At 28.1% G+C, this 25,097-nt stretch overlaps 1 protein-coding gene across 1 annotated transcript in view; it reads left to right on the top strand.

Moving 5' to 3' along the window:
• LOC101234472 (ATP-dependent RNA helicase DHX8) overlaps positions 1-25,097 on the top strand; it is a 99,110-nt gene that overhangs the window by 50,810 nt on the left and 23,203 nt on the right. The window contains exons 10-18 of the mRNA XM_065810857.1: positions 59-149; positions 378-476; positions 13,971-14,081; positions 14,193-14,284; positions 20,724-20,829; positions 20,961-21,045; positions 21,221-21,318; positions 21,495-21,642; positions 24,824-25,011. Coding sequence (XP_065666929.1) covers positions 59-149; positions 378-476; positions 13,971-14,081; positions 14,193-14,284; positions 20,724-20,829; positions 20,961-21,045; positions 21,221-21,318; positions 21,495-21,642; positions 24,824-25,011 — 1,018 coding nt within the window. The remainder of the gene's footprint in view (positions 1-58; positions 150-377; positions 477-13,970; positions 14,082-14,192; positions 14,285-20,723; positions 20,830-20,960; positions 21,046-21,220; positions 21,319-21,494; positions 21,643-24,823; positions 25,012-25,097) is intronic.

Below are 25,097 nucleotides of genomic sequence, written 5' to 3'. Positions count from 1 at the left end.
AATAAATAATTATATAAGTTTTACTTTTTTACTACCTAAAGAATTGTTCATTATCTAGAAAACGAAGGTCACACTCTCCAAAAAGAGAGAGAAAATCAGACAGGCGCAAAGATAGTAGTAAGATTCCAGAGTCTCCTGAAGTTGGACAGGTAAAATTTATATTGCATTTTAGTATAACTAATAATGCTAATTCAATTATGTAGTGTGCTTGTATACTTTTTATTGTTTTATTTTATAATACTTGTTTATATATTAAAGTAATTAACCTAATTAACCAAAGTGTCTTAAAAATAAACTTAACAAATCCAAATCAAAGTTTTATCAATTCGATGAAAGTAAGGTGTAAATTTTTTATTTTGTTTTTTTATTTGTATTAGATATATGATGGGAAAATTACAAACATAATGCAATTTGGTTGTTTTGTTCAACTTTTTGGTATTCGCTCGCGCGTTGAAGGTCTGGTTCATATCTCCCAGGTAAATTTAAAAAGTTTTATATGTAAAATTTGTTTAATTTTAGTATAAACATGAGTGAGTAAAAATTTATTAGTTATATTATTGTTTTTTCAAAATGTTTCAAAACCATTTCCAACTACATACCACAACATTTTAAGTGATATTTTTTTGTTCAGGTTGTTTAGGTTGGTGCAAAAGAAAATTCGTTTTTTTTTTTCAGCACTATTTATTAAATATAGTTAAAATTAAGAAGTCATTCGTCATCAAAATAATTTCCTTGGCTATCTATGACCTTTTGCCATTTTGTGACCAACTGACAAATTCCATCTCTGTAGATTCTGATTTTGTAAATCTTGATTTTCTTTGAATGATTTATCCCGTAAAAAATGTTTCATTGATCGGAACAAATGGTAATCTGATGGTGCCATGTCTGGTGAATACGCAGGACGCGGCAAAACTTCCCAGCCTATTTTTAAAATAGTTTCCTTGGTTCTCATAGCAACATGGGACCAAACATTATTGTGCAGCAATATGACTTTACGGTTTCCATGACCTGGTCCGGACCTTTTTTCTAAGATTTTTTGATTCAAACGTTTAATTGTTGCAATTAGCATACAGCATTAATTGTTTGCTTCGGTTTCAGCAGTTTATAGTATATTATACCTTTCATATCCCACCTTACGCTAAACATTACTTTTTTTCGATGAATATCGGGTTTAGATGAGGCAGATGCTGATTGACTAGGACTCAATCACTGTTTTTGTTGAAGGATTGTCATAATAAACCCACTTTTCATCACCCTTTACAATTTTCCACAAAAGTCCTTTTTTTTGTACTTAGCCATATGAGAAATACAGGTGCTCAAACGTTGCATTTTGTTGTTTTAAGTCAAGTCATGTGGGACCTATTTTCCGACCTTTTGAACCTTTCCCATGTCGTGTAATCGTCTTAAAACAGTCAAATGATCAACTCCAAGTGGTTATGCTAATTCTCGAGTTGATTGTCGTGGGTCTTCTTCGAGCAATTTCTCTAAATTGTCTGTTTCCAGTTCCCGTGGCCTTCCTAAACGTTCTTTGTCCTCAAGATCCAAATCTCCGCTGTGAAACTTAGCAAGCCAATTCTGGCAAACGCGAACATTTAGAGCATCCAAACCGTAAACAGAACAAATCGCTTCTGTCGCTTTTGTTGCATTTTTACCCTGCCGAAATAGGTACAACATGCAATGTCTAAAATGTATTTTTTCTATGGACATTTTCTAAAAAAGAATTATATATATACAATGTTATTAAAAAATTAGAATTTATAATTTAAAATGTACAAAAAAGATTGCTCTTTCAACTAATATATATATTGTTTGCATTTATACTATGCATGTGCATCATATTTAACTTTGAAATTATGCAAGTTTACTTTTGCACCAACCTAATATATAAATATATATATATATATATATATATATATATATATATATATATATATATATATATATATATATATATATATATATATATATATATATATATATATATATATATATATATATATATATATATATTAGGGATATGACTTTTTTGCAACCTACTAGGCCTGTATCGTAATTCAATGAACTTTTATGTAAAAAGAACGAATAGATGTTTCATTTTGACATATTTTGAAAAAAGGTCACCCCAAAACCAAAAAATCGAATTTTCAATAGGTACACTTTTGTACAGTAAATGAATATTAAAGGCTGAAGATGTTGTAAGAGTCATACTCCTGTTGTTATTTTATTTATTTATGCAACATGTACTGTGATATAACAAAAAACATTATGTGATATATAATTATACAAGTATTACAAAATTAACAGTATCAAAGCGTCTAGTACAACAATATACATAACTGTCTGTGTCTATAGGCCTACTGTGTTTAGTACATGGGTCACATGATGCTCACGTCTCATAAAGAGTTTAGCGCTTATTACTTAGAATGAATCGAAGTTGCAGTTTGTCTTTCTTTCTGCAGGAAGCATACAGGTCTTGCATCACCTTGATTGCACGTTCAGCTATCTGATTACTTCGTGGTATGTCGATGACGGATGGCTCTTTCTTCCAGTGATTTTTGAATGACTGCAATGCCTTTTTGTAAGGCTTCAATACATCAGATAAATTCTTGAAGTCATTGTCATTGTACTTTTGACTACTAAACCAATGTTCTGCCCACTCATATGAAATGAACCTGCAAACCTTCTCCAAATTCTTTCTCGCTTCAGGCATAAGAATGAACGCCAGAATGGCGAGAATGGCTCTTGAGTTCCATCTGGCATTGCTCATATTAGGAATGTTCTGAAAGTGAATCAGAGGGAAGTTTCTTTGTTCTTCATAGAACCTAAACACTCTTGTTAAATGGTACAAAAACTTCATATCGTCTCTCCACCCTGATTTATCAAGAATTTCTACAGTTCCATTCACAAACTTATCCTTCAGTTCATCATACTTATTCAACAGTTCAGACACAAATGGGTATTCATTGTTTGGAGATTTGGTATCACCCCCAAGTTCTTCGTCCATCACCAGACGGAGAATCCTGTCTAGTACGTGATGCTGACAACCGATAAATTGTGGTATTGTGACACCCTTTAATTTAAACATACGTTGCAACTTCACAACAACTCCATTTCTCTTCCCAGTATTGACGTTTGTTGTATCAGTAATGATCATCTTAATTGAATTCCACAAATTGTATTCATCAATAAGTTTGGCAATTTTTTCAGCAACAGTTTCAGCTTTGCCATCTTTTAAACGCAGTGCATCAAGTTTCACGTCAGTTCTTTCATTCTGAAGTACAACTACCTGATATTCCTTATCATCTATTCGTTTGCCGTCAAAGTGTAAGGACCACTGTTCCATTTTAAGTTGTTGTATCATTTCTTTTTTTAATTTACCTGCCTCTTTGAATATGGACTTGTAAATTGCTGATTGACTTGGAGTTGGAATATCAATACCTTGTTGTGATAATACATTGCATATTTTAGCAGCTTTCTTTGTGGAAACTCCACTTGATGTAACCATACTTACAGCAAATTTACTTGTAGTGCTTTCTAGTTTTTTTCTGAGTGTCCTCATCATCGTCTTTATCACCGTCGTCGTCTTCATCATCTTCACTCTTACTTTTGCAGTTTTCAGATTCAGTACCACTGTCTGTGGTAGACAGGACTTGTGATGTGGAAGGTATTGCTGTTCCAGACTGGACTTTCCTTCTCTTGGAAGGGTGAATGGTTTCTTTACTTGCCACTTGTCCTGTTGAGTACCCCACCTGTCCTTTACTTTCTTTTTGTAGGTGGTATAGACGTTTATCTTCCGAGGATAACCACTGGCCATTCACTTTCGTGATGTCAAATAATGCATTGAGAACATCATATTTTCCACGCTTGACACATTCATCATAGACCTTCAGCACCTTCATAAGCTTTGCTCTTATCACTTGATCAGACACACGTGGAAAATTCAGTTTATTGTCCCACAATTTTGTAATTTCCTTAGAAATTTGGTCTATTCGTTCTTTTCTTCCTTTAACATATGCTCCGAGAAACTGGTATCTTCCTACGATCTGCAATTGAAGTGGTATTCTGGATTTTTCATCGAGTGAATGTTCTTCTACAGCCACGCTTCCTCTTCTTCTGTGTGACTCTTGAAATCTCACCAAATTTTTAGTCCAAGTCTTCTTGTTCTTTGTTACTGTGGTATGACTTTTCTTGTGAGACATCATATAATATTGTTACGACTTTACGGATAGCTGAGCGTAAATATCCGTTTAATAAAGTCGTTTAATTAATAAAATACTTTAACTGTATAGTAATCCAATTATAGTTCGATAATTCAGTCAATGTTGATAACAGTTCGATAATCCAGTCCGTATCCTAACGATAATGCTACAACTACTTATACTTCGTACACTTACAGCGTCTTTAGTTCGCTACAGTAGTTCCTTATTAGCTCAGTTACACGCAGAGTACTTCATAGAACTATTCACATTATCAACACTGAGCTCTGACAGCAGCTCGCTTATATAATTATTTAGAGCTTCCAGAATGTTCTACTAAGTTCTATAATCTTCTACAGTCTGTTACAGTCGTCTATATCACCGTGGTAACACAATGACGTCATCACATAACAATTCCAAGTATTTGCCGGCACACGGCCGTTTCGTTGCCATGGTAACGTGTGGCGTTATATTTATAAATTCATAACAAAATAATGAAATAAATAGAATTAAGCTGAGAATTAAGCTTAAGATTAAAACATCGGTCAAAAATGAATGTATAAAAATGGTAAATCAAATTTTTATTTTGGGGTGACCTTTTTTTGTTGCAGAAAGCTATTTGGGCCTTTTTTCATGATTTTAGGTAAAAGTTCATCGATTTATGATACAGGAAACATTTTATTTGAAAAAAAATTAAAAAGTCATATCCCTAATATATATATATATATAAATGTTTTTTTTTTTTAACATCATTACTTCCAACAAGGATGCAAGTAATCACTATTAGAATTGAAAGTTACTGGGCAAGAAAAGATGAAGTTTATAGAGCAAGATAACCATTAATTCCAAAGAACTGATATTCAAGAAAAAAAACTAGACAAATAAGAGTTTTTGCAGCTTTTAGGAACAGTCACAGTAAAAGAATGAGAATTAATTGGATGATGAGTAACACGAGAATGAATTTTAGTAGATGGCACAAGAAGCAGTACCCGTTTAGTATTTATAGAAAAGAGAAGCAACATTACGACAACGTGACAATGGTTGAAGGTTGGCTGCAAGAGCAGGTCCAACTATGTTTACAATGCGTTTTTGCATCTTATCTAAAAGAGAAAGGGCATCATTTGAAGATCTGCTGCAGATATGACTAAAGTATTCTATACAGGGACAGATTTGATTTGATTTATAGAGATAAAGAATATGGAGTATGAAAGTAGTAAGCACGATATAGAGATGCAACTTTAGCAGATGCTAGTTTTCCAATGGATTTCATATATTGTTTCCAAGAAAGATCAGATCAAAGGGTAGATGACTCATCAAGTACATTACCGTTCATAAATATAGGAAGATCTAGATTATTGCAATAACGATTGGCTAAAAAGAATTGGGTTTTATTTGAATTAAAGTTCACCAGCCCAATGCTGTAGCAGAAGAGTCCATTGCTGTAGCAGAAGTGAGATCCTTTTCCAACTCAAATGTCTCCTCAAATATTAATGAATATTAAAACTTGATTATGACAATGGTTTTTTTTGTTTTAAAGTTTTTTAAACTTAAATCATTTTTTTAATAGATTAAAGAACTTGACTCAAAGCACAAATGGTACTCAGTACACTATCTAATAGTCCAAGCAATTGCCTCATTACAAATAATAAACCTAAGCTGTAACAAGGGGCTCCAAACATGACCTCAACAATGCACACCAAAACTAAAAGTGCAAACAGGGACACCATTTATGCGCAACATGGAAATGTTGCTTTGATATTTTACAGCTGTTGATAGAATCAGTCTCTAGCTACCACAGAGTTTATGAAACCTGAATACCAGCCGACCTCAAAACCATAAAACTGAGTTTGAGAGCTGTATTTTCATTAGGAGATAATTGAATAAGTTGCCCAGTCATAAATACAGAAACACAAGCAAAACCCATGAATTGAGTCAAGAAGATCGAACATTCAACATCCTAAACTGGAAATTATGTATTATAATTACATCTATGCCAGCCTAATAGATAAAGAAGGGGTATAAAGCTGGTATATATATATATATGTATATATATATATATATATAATATATATATATATATAAATATATATAAATATATATATATAATATATATATATATATATATAAATATATATATATATAATATATATATATATATAATATATATATATAAATATATATATATATAATATATATATATATATAATATATATATAATATATATATAATATATATATAATATATATATATATATATATATATATAAATATATATATATATATATATATATATATCTATAAATATGTGTGTGTGTGTATATACAAGGCTCAGTTTAATTTTTTATAAAGTCCCGGACAAAATGTCCAAACTAAACTTGTTTGGGTGTCCAATCAAATTTTTTATATATAATTTTTACAGTGTTACGGAACCAAGTTATGCAATACTATTCAGTTTATTAAATATTAGTTATTCAAAATATTTCATCGCAGATTTTTGCATTTTTTTAATTAAATAGTTCGAATTTAATATTGTCTGCTTTTTTAGATAGACTTAAATTTTCACGCTGTAACTGATAACACTTATTATTTTTTTATTCTTTACTACTTGACAACAGCGGTTTTGACGTGTTTTAACAGTTTAAACGCAATAAAAAAAAATCTTTAGGTTTAAAATAAATTAAAAAAAAATCTTTCGGTTACAAAGAAATCGTTGACCTTTTTTAAAGTTTTTGTTTTATGCGAAGGCTTTAAATAAAATCAAAAATTAGTTTTAATGATCGGTTAAAACAAACGCATTATGTGTAAATTGAATGTTACATTTAATTTTTTTTTTAGTAGGAATGTATTTTTTATGATAAATTTAAATGTTTGAAACTATTTTTATAATAGTTTTGAATGTTTAAATTTATCATAAAAAGTCTTTCTTAAAAACTTTTAATAGATTTTTTTTTTTTAAGTTACTTTAAATTATGATTAAGTTAAATTAAATCTTCCCATGATTTAATTGTTTTTGTTTTTGTTTCCAATTTTACAAAAAATCATTTCAAAGTTTTTTTGTTTTTTTTTAACCTGACTTACTAATCAAAGCATAAAATGATTTAAAATTACTATTTTAAAAAGACATTATTTAAAAAAAAATTTTTTTTTGCAACTTTTTGAAAAAATGTTTATACAACTAAATAATATTATATATTTTTTCTTTTCAATAATTTAATTTCACTTTTCAATAATTTAAATAAAATTAGTTCATTTATTAAACAATCAATAGAAGTAATTTGTAAAAGCGTATTGCATAACTTTAATAAAACATTTCAAAAGATAAGTTTTTTTCAAACGCAATTAAAAATGTATTAAAAAGTAATTTTAACTTCAAGTTTTTTGAGTTTTATTTTAAAGTTTTATTTTTATTTATTTATAAGATTTTAATTTATTTTAAATTTACTTTACTTTTAATTTTTTTTTAGTTTTTTTATATATATATAATAAAGTATTTATTTTGTAGAATTTAATTTCCTTTGGTCCAAAATGTCCGATTGCTTTGTAAATTGATCGGACAATCTGAGGTTTTAGCCAGAACATGTTCGATGTCCGACTGTTAAATTAAGCCCTGTATATATATATGTATGTATATGTATATATATGTATTAAGAAATCCTTTAGGAGCAGAGGTCTCATACTTTAGAGAGTTCTTTAGAAAATGTTAGACCACACCTTTAATTTTCCATCTAATCGTGGTCGCCACATCTGAAAGGAGACATCAAGGCTCTCGAAAGCATTCAAAAGCGTGCAATGAAGCTGATCACGGACATCAAACATAAATCATATGAAGAAAGGCTTACAATTTTAGGCCTAACCAAACTAGAAGATAGATGAGTTAGAAATAATTTAATTTAGCAATATAAGATTGCGCATGATGTTTAGAAAATTGAACTTTTTGTGCCTCAAGTCTACGTGCAAACGCTTTCCCAGTATAACCTTCGTGGCAATAGCTTAAGACTTACTAAGCCATTAGTCAAGAACTTTGTTGAAAGAGAAAAATTCTTCACAAATCGCGTAGTCAATGCATGGAATGCTTTATCAACAAGCGCTGTTAACTCCTTTTAAACTGACGCATTCATAAGTCAGTTCGACCCACTAACAGTATAAATATAGAAACAATGTGTTTCCAATATTTTTCAGCAAGGAGGTGCCTGGTGCTGCACCTAAATTTGTTGGACTAAATTTGTTAAAAATATTATTGATTTCTGATTAAACAAACATGTATGGATATATGGATATATATATAAATATATATATATATATATATATATATATATATATATATATATATATATATATATATATATATATATATATATATATATATATATATATATATATATACATACACAGTAGTGTACATTGGCATTTCGGTTGACTGAGATTAAAAATTCAGGTAATGTTGGTTGCTCGCTAATGTTTTGAGTTGCCTATCAACATTTTTTCAAAAAGGAATTGCATTTAGCCTAATTCTTGTACAGTTTTGGTCATTTTTGCATATAGCATTATTAGTAAACTAAAAAATATTTCCGCAAACCAAAATAATTATAATAAACTATTGATAACATCCACTTTTCTTTTTTCAGAAAAAGTGCATGTCAGCATGCATGGTTTTAGTTTTTCACTTGCTTTAAAGGCTTGTGGCGCCATATACATAAACTGTTAGTAATTAAATGCGCTAAAATAAATTATCAAGTCTGTAGATTGCATCTTTAAAAACGCGTATATTATCAAGACTAATTTCCATTGCTAAAATGAAAAAGACGAGCTTCTACTAAAACAGCAAAGTTAGTTTTCTTTGTATACATTGTTATTGAGTTGTTAGCCGAATGATTTTGTACAATTTCGGAAAAATAAAATTCTTTTGGAAGAAGATTGACAATGAGAAATTACAAAAACAACATTAAATACAAAACATTCAAAATTGTTGATGTTCATTTCCAAAATTTGGCTTTTTGCAGGTTGAATTACAAAATGAACCTATTTTGCTACATACGAAAGTAGCGCTTTCAGAAGTAGCAACATGCAAAATTATTTTTTTTGCTAAATTACGTTTGTATGACTATAAAGAAAGTTTGTTCGCCAAACAGATATAGTTGTGCAAGTTAAACATTTTTTTGAAACAATGATAAAAAACAAAATTTCTTTCGAAACAAAACTTTAAAAAAAAAAACAGTAAAAAAAGTTTCTATAAAAATGAAACAGAAGTTCACAAATACTTATGTTTTTAGAGAAAGTAAAGAAAAAATTAAATTCAAAAGTAATTATTGTCTTTATCATTATCTATTATTATGGTTCTTTCATTGTCATCTTCACTTTCATCGCTTTTCGAAAATTTTTTGATTTTTCTTTGGCTTATTATCTGAGACAATGGGATTTTTGTTATCCATGTAACTAAGTCTTCTACCTTTAGTAGTGCCTGATTTATTTTTCCGTGACAGTTTTGATAGCCAGTTTTCAATTGCTTTTGTCGGATGGTACAATTCCATTTCATTACCATCTATCTTGATATGCAATTGTATCGATAGTAACTTATTACTCACTCATGTTCTTTGTTTTGTCTTAATGTTTTTCATTGCGCTGAAACCTCTTTCTGCGTCAGGCAAACTTAAACTATGGCACAATAAAAAATCAATCAGTGAAAACAGGTTAGTAAATTTATCTACTTTGACTTGTTTTGCTATTTCTGCCCAAGACAGCGACAGAAATGATTTGGAACTAGTAATGGTCCACGTTTCCATTATTTTCTTTAAAGATATCCATTTGGATGGGATTTTTCCTTCATCTACTTGTTTATAATTAAGTTAATTTAAGTCAATAAGGACTTGAATGTTATTGTCTTATACATTTTTAAGTTTCTTTTTATTGTTTTCAGTCGTGAAGAATTCATTATCTGTCCATTCAGCCATGTTTAGCAAATTGCCTGCCTTTGCAAACACCTCGGGTGCATGTGAGCATCGTTTTAAAATAAACTCTTTCATGGATGTTGCAATACGAACTCGAGCTTTGTATTTTCTTACTTCGTTTGAATTTACAACTCCGTATAACAAGCGCTTCATCCAGAAAAAACCAGAGTCTGGATTTTTTTCAAATCTTTCTAAATTAACAACTGCCTCATCGAGTAAAGGCTAAACTTCAAGCATCGATACATTTTTTTCTTGTGTTACCTGTAAATAAAATCATAAACAATATTATTTTTTAAGTATTGTAAATATTTTATTAATATAACTGCTTTTTAAATTTATTGGAAAACAGTTGATTTTTTATTACACTAAAGTTTTCCTTTAAATAATATTTTTATATTTTTATTAAATACTGTATAGTATCAGTGCCGTCTTTACCCACAGTCATCACAAGTAAATGTCGGGAAGCCACCTAAGAATTAAAAGCCGTTTTAAAATTGAGGAACTTTTTATTATGCAAAATAACTATAGTGGCAAATATCCTGATTGCACGAGGTAATGCCATTCAAAATGGTGGGGGGCCAGTGCAGTGGCTAGGATGTCAGAGGCCCGCCCAAAATCCATCATTAGGGTCCCAATATTTATGCACAAAATTTAATTATTTGTTCTCTAAAATATAATGAACTTTTATTGTTGTTTTTTTCATTTGTTATTGTACATCATTAAGCAGTATTTAATAATAAAGTTAAAATATAAATATAATAAAAGTTAGAACTGTATATAGTATAAATATTTTTATTTATTCTATAATGAAAGCTCTAATAATAAAATCCTTTGTGTGTGTAGTCTACCAAAGTATGACTATGAAAAAATAATGCTTAAAAAACTCAAAGCGAGAGAGCAACAAAACAAGTTTACAATTTTCGAATTAATTAAATCTAATACCTTTGAAAAAACTTTAATTACTCTACACACATCAAGAGTATATATCGCTACTGACATAAAATGCTGATCCTGTAATTTCTTTGCAAAGAACATAACCCTTGATTTCTATAGTTGTCTTTCAAGTTGATGGTATTATAACTACTAATATGTGCTTTAAGACCATTAAAAATTTTCTCTAACGCATTTACCATATGTGCCACCCATCTAGCATTGTTAACACATATTAAACTGCACTTGCCTGCAAAAAAATAAACAGACAAAATAATGAATTATATTATTGTTCAACAATTGCCTATATCGCTAAGACAAATAGAAATATTATAATTTATTTATTAAAAAAACACTAAATTTAAAGTAAAAATCATCATGGTATTACATCAAAACTTATTTATTTAAATACCTTTTACAGCATAAACTTTGCATGCGTTACGATAAACTGCAGATTTAATGGTTGAATTTCTATGATAGACATAGAGCTGCTCACAAAATATTTGCAAGATTTGAGCTCCTTCAATGTGCTAGCAACATCTTTTAATGCCAACTGCAATCAATAAGACAAACAATGTGTACATGTAAGGAAGTTAATTAAGTAATTTGAAGCTTTTGCACTACACTATGCCTTCGTCCAGTTAAAACATTTGTACTATCGGTTATTATGCCTACCATGAGAGGCGCTTCATTTTCTGTTTGTACTGATAACTGATTGTTATGCTCGTCCGGCTCTTCCTCATGAAACCTTCAAAATCCTGTTTTTCATTATAGTCTTAAACTTATTGCAGATTTTGTCTTCTTTAGTACTACTTCATCTGATTCTACATCATCAATATTTGCAGCTATTCCTAAAGGATTTTTTGGGGGATCTCATTTCATTTCTGATTTTAAAAGTTTTAACATAAAGGCTGTAAGTTGGATGGCGTTTGGTCGTGTGACACTGTCTTTTGACAGAAATCTAATGATAATATTTTCATTAACTGAGTAATATAGGTAAACAACCATTTGCTCCAGTCTATAAGCATCAGTAGACTTGTCCACAATAATGCTAAAAAATTTAGCTGTTGAGAATTGCATTCTGAATTCATTTAAAGAAACATATGATATTGCTAATCCAAAATCCTATCCAATCCAAGAAAATGGCTTTCCTTCTTTCAACACGCCATATATATTTTGAAACAAAAATTGCAAATGTGGTTTTAAGGTTTCTGATATAGTTGTTTTGAGCATCACGAGGGCGTGCTGTATATTTGTCAGTTTGCAATGCTTACTCTCAAGTCTATATAATATAGTACCAAACACAAATTGATGTAGTTTCATTTCTTTTATTGTTGGTGTGTAACTTTTTGTTAATTGGTGAGTGTGATAATGCTTCTCATGGCAATTCAAGCAAATCCTAACATGCTGAATTTCATTGTTCGACTTAACTTCTTTAGTTTTTTTGCCCTTATTATTAAGTTCTTCCAGACAGCTTTTTTTCGTTATCTCTTACGTATACAATTCTAGTATTTTGTTATATTGAAGTTAAGTATATTCTTTAAACCATGATGATTGAACCGTTCACAGCCTTTTACTTTGCTCATATTGGCTGCTGTTGATTTCTTTATTTTTAACTTTAACATTACCATCATTGCTGTTTTTGCCCACCACGAAATTGAAACTTTGAGTTTACGCGCCTACATGCGGTACGTGTGCATGCCACCATTTTTACGTGTACGCACGCTACGCATACGTGCTCCCACGAAATCAATATTTGTAAAATAAGGATGTCTAATATTGTTTGGAGATGCAGTTAATTACACCTAACAAGGCCATTGTTTTTTAATTGTTTCCGTTAAAAGTAGCTTTTTCTATGTTATTATATAATTCATACATGCTGACAAAAAAGGTCATTTATTAAAGTCTAGCAAATAATAGTTAAACAATTATATCATAACCTACGCCAGAGTTTTTATTTTATTTTTAGTTAATTTAGACTGTCTAGCCCTTCAATAATCGTAGGACCGGAAGTACCACAAATGATTTTATTATGGCATTAATTCAACTAAATTGCAAATGATCAATAGTAATTTGTTTAATAAAATGTAAAACTAATAACAACAACAATATTCTTAATAGTGCTTTTAAATAGGCAATCTACAGGCATTATTCATTCCTTTCAAGTCCGTTTAATTCCTTAGCTTTACATAAACATTAAATGTGTCAGACAACAATTAAATAATTAAGTATTTTAACCTCCATTTTAAATACAAACCATGTATTTAAAGTGGAAATTAAAATATAACTTCCATTTTAAATACATCGTTATAAAGATATAATGATAATTATAAAGTATAAAAACGAGGAGGATTTTTTTAAAATACATCATTAGCCACGGCGACGGTATAAATATCAATGAACGAATTCTCTTTATACTATTTTTTTATTTAATCTAAGAAATTTTCCCTAGATTTTTGATACTAGCATCTTCAGCTTTAACTACAAATTGTAATTAAAGCTGAAGATGCTAGTATCAAAAATCTAGCAAAAATTTCTTAGATTAAATTAAAAAATAGTATAGAGAGAATTCGTATTTATTGATGTTTATATATTAAATATATGTATATATAAATATATGTATATTAAATACTGCCTGCTCAAACTCTTAGTTGATATGTTTATAAGATAATGATATGTTCTGTAAACTTTTTTTTCATATTATCGGTTATGTTTTATGAGCACAGTAAATAATTGATGCGTGATAATGTCAACTTAATATTTATAATGAAAAATTTTATTCTTTAAAAGAATGTTCATACTCAAAAAAGTGTTCATGACTTTTATAAACTTGTTTAAAACAAGTTTATAAAACTCATGAACACTTTTTTGTAGTACTAAAATTTATTTTGTATAAATAGTTGCGCAAAGAAGGAAGAGTTAATGATGTTAAGGAGGTGGTTACAAGAGGTCAGAATGTAAAAGTTAAAGTTCTTTCTATTGCTGGAAAAAAAATCAGTTTATCAATGAAGGTAAGTTATTTGAATAATGAAGTAGTTATTTTATAGGTTTTTTTCTTGAAATTTTAATTTTATTTTTCATTAAATTGAATTTGTAATAATTTATAATTTTTTGATCTACAGGATGTAGATCAAGCTACAGGTGAAGACTTAAACCCTGGTCAGGGTATTCGTCTTCCAGTTAATAGTGAAGTTCCATTAAGAAATCCTGATAGGTGAATATTTTGAAGAAAATTTATTTTATATATAGTCTAAATTTCTAAACATTTTTTCTTTCTTTTTTTAAAGATTTTTTTCAAAATTTGTTTTTATATTGGGTTAATAGTGAACCTCTATATGTAAATTTTAGTTGTAAATTTTAATTAAAAGTGATTTCTAGTAAAGATGAATCAAAGTTTATTATTTGTTCGCAAACTTTATTTTTCCATTTAGTTACAAGTAAAAATCAAATAAATAAAATCTGTGTGTGTCATGTGTGTGACATTCAGATTTTAAAAGTAGATTTGTTTAAAACTTGTGATGGCTGATTGGTTTTAAACACTCAAAACTATTTAAATGTGTACTTAAATTTGTATGATAACACGTGTGTTATGCTTTTCACTAAACTGCTAAAATTTATCTCTTGACAAAAATATAAGATTAAATATTCAATAAGAAGTGAAATAAATATTTGAAACTCAATTTTATTATTTTATTATTAACTCAAAGTTATTATTAACTAACAAATTAAAATGAACAATTCAAAACAATTTAATTAAAATAAATCTCTAAAAATATGAAATTGTATTTTTTTAGAATTTAACTACTACTAAAGTGGTAGTAGTACTACTCTGCAACAAAGAATAAAAATATAAAGGATAAAAAAATAACTTATTAAAAACTAATAAAATCAATACTTAATATTCAAAATAAAATTCAAGACAAGTTTTCTCAACAAATATAAGTAATCTTCTGTGTGGCAAAAACATGTTTTTTAAAAACATCTATGTAAAAAGATATAACAAAATAACGTTTATCGTAAAAGTTCAAGTTTTAAAATAATATCTTTTCTAAAAAATGCCTTTTAAGAAATCTATAAAATAAGCAAACTTCTATCAACAAGTTTAATTTAAAAGATATTAAAAATGTTTGGAATCTTCAAGTTGAAGACTTCAATCTCCAAGTTGTATCTTTAAGTTTTAAGTTTTTTTTTTTAAGTTCTTGTAATAGTCGTAATTTTGAAACCTTTTAAAAATTAATAGCATCACAGGTATAACAACAATATAATATAAACAAAATAAAATAAGCAAGATTTAAAATGAGCAAAATGGTATCATAGTAACATTCCAATATCATAGTAACATAGATACATGGTATCATAATAACGTACATAACATTATATTTGTCTATATTTTTAATATTTAAAAAATTAGAGTTAATTAAAAAGTTGTTAAAGTAATTTATGAAAAAGTTATTTAAAAAGTAATTTATGAAAAAGTTATTTAAAAAAGTAGTTTATGAAAAGGTTATTTAAAAAGTAATTTATGTAAAAGTGTATATTTGCAAGATAAATTATCTAACAAGATAATTTACCTTACAAATTGTTGTTTTTAAGTTGAATTTCAAATGATTAGGATATTTTTAATGATGAATTATAGATAAAAATGAAGTTAGTGAACTCTGAATCTTGCTCTGAGTTTCATTTGATTAGAGTTATAGATTAGTTGTCACTTAAATTATTTTTTTAAATTTTATTCTAAAATTTAAAAAAATAATTTAAGACAAGAATTTCAGACTTAAAACTTATTGGCATTTATTTAAAACATTGATTCCAAGATTTACAAATGTTAAAAAATTTTGTAAATCTTATGTGGATTTTATAAAAAGAGTTTAGAAAAACTAATGATGACAAACTTCAATTGAAAATTATTGAAAATATGATAGTTATAAATATGATGGTTACAAATGTCTTGTTGGAGATAAGCATCATTAATACCAGCTGATGACAAAGGTTTATGGTTAAAGAAAGGTTTAAGAAAATTATAATGCATTGGATCTTAAGAACGCTTTTATTAAAAGAGTAGTTCAAATCTTTTTAAAAATAAGCTACAATTCAAAGTTATTTGTGTTATGACTTATTTTGTCATTCAAAGCGGTAATAATTTATATTTTAAAAATATTAGAAAATTATTTAGTCGAGTTTTTTATGAACGAAATAGTAGCAATCAAAGATAATAATGACAATAATTGATGCTACTATTAACAAAATTCCATAACAGTACCATTAACTTAGATGAGTCATCAAAATCTGGCTGAGTGGTTGGAAAGGTTAAGAAGAAGAAAAAAAATGTAGTAGTTAAGAGCCATTTTCTGAGCCATTCTTATATAGTAATACTAAAGGTCAAACTTTTGACCTTTTATCACTTGTCACAGTTTAAAGGCAATAAGAAAACTGTATTCTAAGTTTTTATATTAGAGAAGTTAGAGATTTTAGAACTTTCAAAAAAGTTAATAAAAAAAACTGAGGAAAACCGTTTCTTAGTCTAAAAATTATAAGCTGAAATTACAAACTTTAGAATTTAAGGCCTACTTTAAATATATTCATCTCAAAACATAAAAGGTTTCCACAAAGGTAATTTATTGTTTTTGGAAGGAAGTATTTCATTGTAATCTAAATGGTTTAAAAAAATTGAGGGGGTATTGTTTACAAACTGTCAAAAATTATTTTAACTAGCATTCAAAAATCAGCCATTATGAAAAATGAGAAAGGTTTCAAGATTATATAGATTTTTGATTATTCCATAATACCATTGTTTTAATGCAAAAAAATTTTTGGGGTGATATTGTAATACTGAAATAATGTTACATCAAAATGATGCTAAATCTGTTTGTTTTGTTTTAGTTAATTACTTCTGAATTGTTTAGAATAGAGTACCCTCTTATAATGCTGATGTTGGATTAAGCTCGGGTGTGCTCAAACTAAAGCAAGTACTACCACTACCAAATATTTAGTTTAAGATACAACTGATTTCAATTTTGAACTGTAAGAAACTTAACATTCTAAAGAAATGTTTGAAGTAGCTGCATCTATTGGTAACAAGTTAACAGAAGCAATCCACATCAAATTAGAGTGAAGATTTTATCTCAAATGTTTTATATAATCTTTGGAAACTTCCAACAATCATATGGTACCTGAAGATCTAAAAAAATTGTTGAAATTTATGAAGAAAGTGACTCTTCCGGTAAACATATTGTTCTGTTTTTAGTTAAACTTGGTTATGAAAGTTTATGCATGCTTCAAATACAAAAGAATGTATCCTAAATTTCATATTTAATAGTAGTTTTCTCCAAGTTGTTGCATAATGAGTCACAAAAATTAAAGTTGACTCAAATGATGTATCGTCAAAATAATTTATGCAGTTTACAAATAGTGTAATGGCGAAAATATCTCGTCGAGTTTTGACTGCTGAAATGCATCATACATTTGTGTTTTATAATGAAGTTTGCAGAAGAGAAAGAAGCAAAGAAGAGTTACTATCTATAATCTGATAGCAGTTTATGTAAAGAAAATGCTTCATGCAATTAAAATATCTTGACAAAAATTTTTAGCGGTACTCTATGATATTACTGCTGTAGATATAAATAGTTTCTTTAAGTTACAAAATTTATCTTAGAAGTTCGAGAACAAAAAGTAATATGTTTGAACATTGATAGGATATTACAAAACTAACTTCTAGTTCAACTGAAGTGTAACCTTTACTCTCCCACTGTCCAATATTTGATTTAAGTAATTTTACTGATTTGAACAGATTTAAATAGCACCTAATGGTAGGATTTGTAATGGTTGTAAAATTTTGAGCAAATCCATTGTTCAGCTAAAAAGATTAGCATCAGATAGTTTTATTGACATGGATATGTTTTATGATAATGAAATTGCTGAAAAAGATATATGATTCAGAAATATTTTATAATCATTAATTATAAAAAAATTTAATGTGTGATTGTCTATAGAAAAATTCAAAGTTTTTGCTTTTAAAAGCCTTGATGAAAAATCTAGATTTTGGTTGGAAGACCATTGCCAAAATGTTTGATTTTTATTCAATTTGAAAATAAGTATCTTTCGAGCATTAAGCAAACATTTTGATTGTTACTAAAATTTAAATAAAATTTACTTTTGTCAGATGGTTAGGTGAACTAACCATCTGACAAAAGTAAATTTTATTTAAATTTACTTTTGTCAGATGGTTAAATAAAGATGTTTTAGCAATGACACATTCAAACTTTGTGCAACTCCAAACTTAAGTAAGTTATGCAAATCTTCCCGGGAAGCGCATGCGATTGCACGTCTTCTGACCACAGCAGTTTGCATCTTTTAACTTATAAAACGTTTTAATAATTTGCGGCAAAAAGCCGCAAGTTATCTAAGTTACCTAAACTTATCTACTAAGAAAAAAATTCTAAAAAAAAGAAACAAAATTGTAACGAAACATCAAGTTTAATTAAATAAACTAGAAAATATAATCATTAAAAAAGTAAATTGAAAAGTATATTTTTTTTTTTTATGAAATTTTTATACAACTTTTGTATTCTTTTTTTCAGAGTCTTTGTTAAAAAAAACATCATTTTTTATAACATTTTAACAACAATTGAAAGTTTCGATATGCAATTTATTCACGATTTTTATCAGTCCATATAATATCGCTGGAACTATAAGAAATTTTGTTAATTTTTTTTCTTACGTTTGTTCGCTTTAATGTCTTTCTCAATACTTATAATAGGAAAATAAGAAAATAAATTGTTATTTATTTGTAAAAAATATTATTTGATTAATAAATTTTGTTAATAACGAATAAGTTAAATAAAGTTTCTTTAATAAATGTATTTACCGCATTTTATGCATGTCTGAAATTGTTTCTCATGTATTGCCCAATATCCAATGTTAATACGAATTACAAGAGCTAATGAACATAACAGTTGCTCTGTGTAAAAAATGTATTTAAAAACTTAAAAAGAAGTTTTAAATAAGTTGACATAAGCATGAACATATTTATGTTAGGTGTTTGCATAATGCTTAAAAATGTCATTTTTAAAGGATCTACTGACTCGTACAATGACTAAGAAAAGTAATATGAGTAATTCTGCTGTATTTTTTTTTTTTTTTTTTTAATATACCAAAAGTTTAACTTTTTGTTGTGGAGTTATTTCAACAATGAAATAACTCCACAACAAAACTCTTTATTTTTTTTTTTTTTTTATTTAAATTATGGTATTTTGGAGTAGTAGCTAATTCTATACATTCAATCATGGGACCTTTACCATTTCTCACAATGGCTGATTTTTGAGCGCTAGTTAAAACAGTTTTGATGACTCAAATAAACCATTAAAATTACTTTGAGATACCTTTCCAAAAACAATAAAATACCTTCGAGGAATCTTTTATGTTTTGAGATAAATGAAATGTATTTAAAGTAGGCTCCAAATTCAAAAATCTGTGATTTCGACTTATGATTTTTGGACTAAGGAAGGGTTTTTCTCAGTTTTTATGATTTTATTTTATTTTATGATAGTTCTATCTATGCATCCCTAATATAAAAGCAAACTTAGGATGCAGTTGTCTCCTTACCCTTTAAATTTAGTTTAAAAATCACTAAATCCTAAAAATGACTCTCCAAGTGTTAAAAGATTAAAAGTTTGACTGACCATAACTCAGGAACTATAGATATTTAGAAGATATTCAGGAACTATAGATATTTAGAGGGAAAAAATTTGCAAGCTTCTTTCTTACTCAATTAGCATTACTACATAAAAAATTAAGCATTATTGAAGGATATAACTTTTGAGCCAACCTTTGAGCACTTTCAACTGGTTTTCTCAGAAAATGGCTCAATCAAAAGTTTGTCAAGAATATGTTTAAAGCTTTTCATCTATTGTCTATTGTTTGAAGCTGTTCATCTATTGTCCTTTAAACTAAAAATAACAATTTAATAAAGTAATTTTTTTTTTAAAGCATTCTATAATATGTGGACATTTTTTTTGTCAATGTTATAAAAATTTAAACATGGTATATGTTATGATGTATTCTTTAAAAGAATTTTAATGCAAAGTTTCATGTTTTAATAAAAATTTTATATTACATTTATTTTAATTTATTTACATATACTTTTTTCTTTAAAATATAAATGAAAATAAAGCAATAAATGAAAAAGTAAGTAAGTATTGCACAAAGCTTTTAATATTTGGTGATTTGCAGATGTTAATTTTAAGTAAATATATAAATATTTTTAATTTGCAAAACTGAAAGAACTGTTATTATTTAAGTAAATATATAAATATTTTTAAATATTAATTTAAGTAAATATATAAATATTTTTAATTTGCAAAACTGATAGAACTATTATTGTTATAAGAACTCAAAAGAAAACTGAATTTCTGAACTGAAGTTCTAATCTAAAAGAAAACTGAAGGTTGTGGTTACAACCCTCTCTTAACTCTATAACTCCGAAACACGTACCTTGACGAGCAAGGTCGCTATGCAGAGAAACAAGTTGAGCGCTGTACTACCAGGGGCGTGGTGGGGATGGAACTTGGAACCTCTCTAAAAAAACATTTTATATAAATTTTATTAAGATGTTATTTAGATTGATTTACAATTCAATCTAAATTCAAATTTTTTAGACCTTCTACAACAACAGCTGTTCCAACATATGAAGAATCAATAGATGATAATACAAGAAAAAAGTTTAAAAGGATTTCTTCTCCAGAGCGATGGGAAATCAAGCAAGTATGTTATTTTGTTTGTAATTACGCAAATAGGAATGAGCTGCTGCGTAATTATCAGTTATTTTTTTTTTATCTTTTTCTTTAAGTGAAATAAAAACATTTTGCTTGTGTGATGAGTCGTTGATACTTTAGTTAATATCAGCTGGTGTGCTGGACAAGGCTGATTATCCAGATTTCGATGAAGAAACTGGAATTCTACCAAAAGAAGATGATGAAGGTAAATATACTATGATTGATTAATTTTACTTAAGAAGCAGAATAAATAATTTCATTTGAGAATAGTTAATAAATAATTTTATTTAAAAAAATATGTTTTAATTTTCTTGGAAAAAAATAATTCCTATTTTATTTTTGTTGGAAATAGTTTTTACTTTATGATATTGTGTTATTAGATGATGAAGTGGAAATTGAATTAGTAGAAGAAGAACCTCCATTTTTACAAGGACAAACTAAACTTACAATCAATGTCAGTCCAATCAAAATTGTTAAAGTAAGTAGATTGATAATTTGTTGAATTTCATTTTGATAATACTTAAATATTGTATAATTGTGCTAATGGATGAAACCAACTTTTTTATTTGAAGTTATCTATATTTAAAAAAAGTTTTTGTGTATTTTTAAAAAAAACATTTTGCATTGTGATAAATTTCAAAAATTACACATTAGAATCCTGATGGTACACTTCCTCGTGCTGCAATGATGCAGTCCGCACTGGCAAAAGAAAGGAGAGAGATAAAACAACAAGAACGAGAGGCTCACACAGAAAGTATTCCAAAAGATATTGCCAAAATGTGGATTGATCCTGTTCCACAGTGTAATTTTTTATTTTTTGTTCCACAGTGTAATTTTTTATTTTTTGTTCCACAGTGTAATTTTTTATTTTTTAAGTAATTATGATAAGTATGAGTAAACACCAACCCCCTCGTAATTTCCGAGGGTTGGCATTCAGCAACACCTAAAGGTATTTGAGGTTGGCAAAAAATTGGCAACCTTGTTTCTATGTTTTAAGGTAAGACCTTTGTACCAAATTTGTTTTGCCGACCTCAAAAAGATTAAAGTTAGTGAATTATTACCAACCTCATTTTTCCTAATTCCAAGGGTTGGTAAACACACATATTTGTTCAGAGTTTTTAAAAAGTTTACTTACAGTGTTATCTTTTAGTTGTAATATTTTAGAGTAGTAGTTAAAATGATATGTTAGAGCTTGTATACTTACAATAAATGGTATGTTAGAGCTAGTATACTTACAATTTAGATAAAGACAATCAGAATTAAATAAGATTTTGCTCCTAAATCTGCTCAAAGTTTATATATAAAATTTAATGGTGAGTGTAGGAAGAATCTATAAACCTTGAGTGGTAATCTTTCTAATGGTAGTATCTTAAAAACAATACTCAGTTGTGGTCTTTAAAATAGTCTAAGAAACTATTTTGCAAAGAATGCTAGAAAGTGTATCCTTATCGTAAAAACTGCCTTTAACTCTTCCATAATGCCATATCAAGTGAAAAAATAACATTATGAAAACCAGTTCAAGACACAAGATGAAAACCAGTTCAAGTTGGGAACCATCAGGGTTGGGGTGTAATGTAGTACATTTAATTATTTTTTTTTTTTTTTTTTTTTTTTGCAGTACTTCTACATGTAATGATTTTACAATGCAGTGCTTTTACTTTCGTTACTTTTCAGGTTTACTTTTTTACTTTGTAACAAATTACTTCCGGAAAAAAAAATTTTTTTGAATTAGTTGTATAATACCCACAATATCACAAAACCAAAATTAGTACGGCTTGGAAAACCTTTCAAAAATGTTTATAAAACACAACTAGGCTATTGCACCTGTCCTCGATCTGCATGCCACTTAATGAACTTAATAGCTACCAATAATGTTGTAGCTGCTAACTATGATGCCGCATTCACAAAAATTGGTTAACGTTAAAAAAATGTCAGGTGTTATGAATCAAACAGTCACAAAGTAATACATCTACAGAAGTTATTAATAAATCATTAGTTTTATTAAAACTGTAGTTTGTTTTGCCTAATTAAATGAGTTGAAATTCAATGCACTTGTCTGTGAAACGAATGAACAGGCTGATAACTGATAAGGATGCTGCCATAGGTAGCAGATTCAACAAGTGTATCATGAATGTATAATTATTAACAGCAGCAGTTCTCTATTCAGAAGGATAGTTTTGATCAACAACAAACTAAAAAGAGTTCAAAGACAGCGAACAAAAACAATTAATCTGGAATTCCTGGAGAACAAGATTTAACAGCAGTAGCAGGTGGTTAAAAAAAAGTGACAGTGCAAGTGCAAATTCAACATATGAAGCAGCCATGTCTGAAATTAAAAATGAATTCTTCAAGTTAGATTGCCACATGACACTTGAACTGCTGCTGATATTATTTCAAGATTCATCAGTAGCACCAATTTATCACTTGATGACCTTTATGGCTCTTCGCTTATGCCAAACCACACTAAAATCAGTGATCTGACATTCTAGGTCAAAATGTTCATCTATGAACATTTTAAACAGCAGTTGTTATTACAATATATGTCTTTTAAAGGGCACATGTTTATAAATACGGCACATGTTCTAAATAGAACAAAACTAAGCTAATTGCTAAGAAATTAAGCTACTTTAAAAGTCCTCATAATCTAGTGTAAATCTGCCAGTCTTTTGCAATAACTGAATAATTGATTGATAGTTGATGATTGATGAATATAAGTTTAAAGATGATTTAAAAACTTATTTCTTGATGTGTTCACTTTTGCGACCAGCAAAAGTACTTTTTACTTTGTAACTAAAAAGTACTTTCAACAGACTGTACTTTTTTACTTATGTATGCATTTTGGTAGTACTTTTTATTTTTACTTTGTTTCTTTCATAGTACTTTTATTTTTTACTAAAGTATTTTTAAAATGTAGCAACCTTGAGCACACTTAATTAGTTTCTTTGTATGTCTTGTTCATCCTTGTTTAGCCTTGTTGTTTTTTAAATTAAAGGTTTAAAAGAGAGGTTCACAGTCAACAAAAAAATAAATTTTTTTTACTGTAGTGGCACCTGTAGTTAGATGTTAGTCTGACCAGTAACATGGGTAACATGCATATGGGTAACAGATATTTTAGGAATAGATGTGTTATAATAGTATGATTAACAAGTTTTGATTGATTATGTATAAAGTTCGGTAAAATATAGTTATGTAATAATTATAATTAAATATTGTAAAAATTAATAAAGTACATTAGTGTGAAGGAGTTATGTAGACAATAATATATTTAGATTTTTTTGTAGATGCGAGTAGTTGCAGTTGCAAGCAGTTGTAATGTGTTTCAACTAAACTGTTTAAAACCTGGTTTTCTTGGTTGATTAGCTGTTTATGATTTTGTTTTTTTAGTGTTTATAGGGTTCAGGACTCCTATTAAAATGGCTCACCCATTTTTTGAAATAAACAAATGAGATATTTTTGTTTATAACAAATTATAGATTAAGGATTTAAGCTTGCTAGGAATCCATTCTGTAATGTAAATATTGTGAGGTTAATTTGTGAGATAATCTTTAAGATATATTGGTGGGTGGTGAGTAGATCTGCAAAAATGTGAGCTCTATTTTGTCTGTTTTGTTTTTAATCGATACTGCTAAAAAGTTAAATATCATTAACTCTGGTTTGTTAATAACACCAGCAATAACAAATTCGATTTATTGTACTTTTTCCTAAAGTCTTTAAAAACGGTACATTGAAGTTTAATAGGTTCTAACAAAATAGATACATCATTATTATTCAATATTAATTTTACAGATTTGGATCTAGGTTTTGCTTCAACATGGTAAGTCACCAAGTATGGGTTAACAAATAAAGAAAGTTTTTGCAGTTGTAGATTTTATTAAATTACTATATGCTTTAAAATATTTATAAAACATCTCAATTTTTAGAAAAAATGTTTTTTATATCAAAAAATATGCTGGCATTTTTAGTTATTTTTAATTTTATTTTAGCAAGTGAGGGAGATAAAAAATCAATATTTGCACAAGACATGCGTGGTGTACTATCTCAGGAAGTTCCTGAATGGAAAAAAGCTACATTTGGTGGAAAGGGTGGCTCTTATGGCAGAAAAACAACAATGAGCATTGTGGAGCAGCGTCAAAGTCTACCAATTTATAAACTTAGAGATGAGTTAGTCAAGGTAAAGTTTTTACATTTTCAGCTTTGTTTGTTTTTGTTTTTTTGTTCTTTAAAGGTTTGTTTTTAACTTATTTTATTATTAGTTTT

Source organism: Hydra vulgaris, chromosome 11, assembly GCF_038396675.1.
Source record: "Hydra vulgaris chromosome 11, alternate assembly HydraT2T_AEP".
NCBI lineage: Eukaryota > Metazoa > Cnidaria > Hydrozoa > Anthoathecata > Hydridae > Hydra > Hydra vulgaris.
Note: the sequence above shows the minus strand (reverse complement) of the source record. Positions and strands in the feature narration are given on the sequence as shown.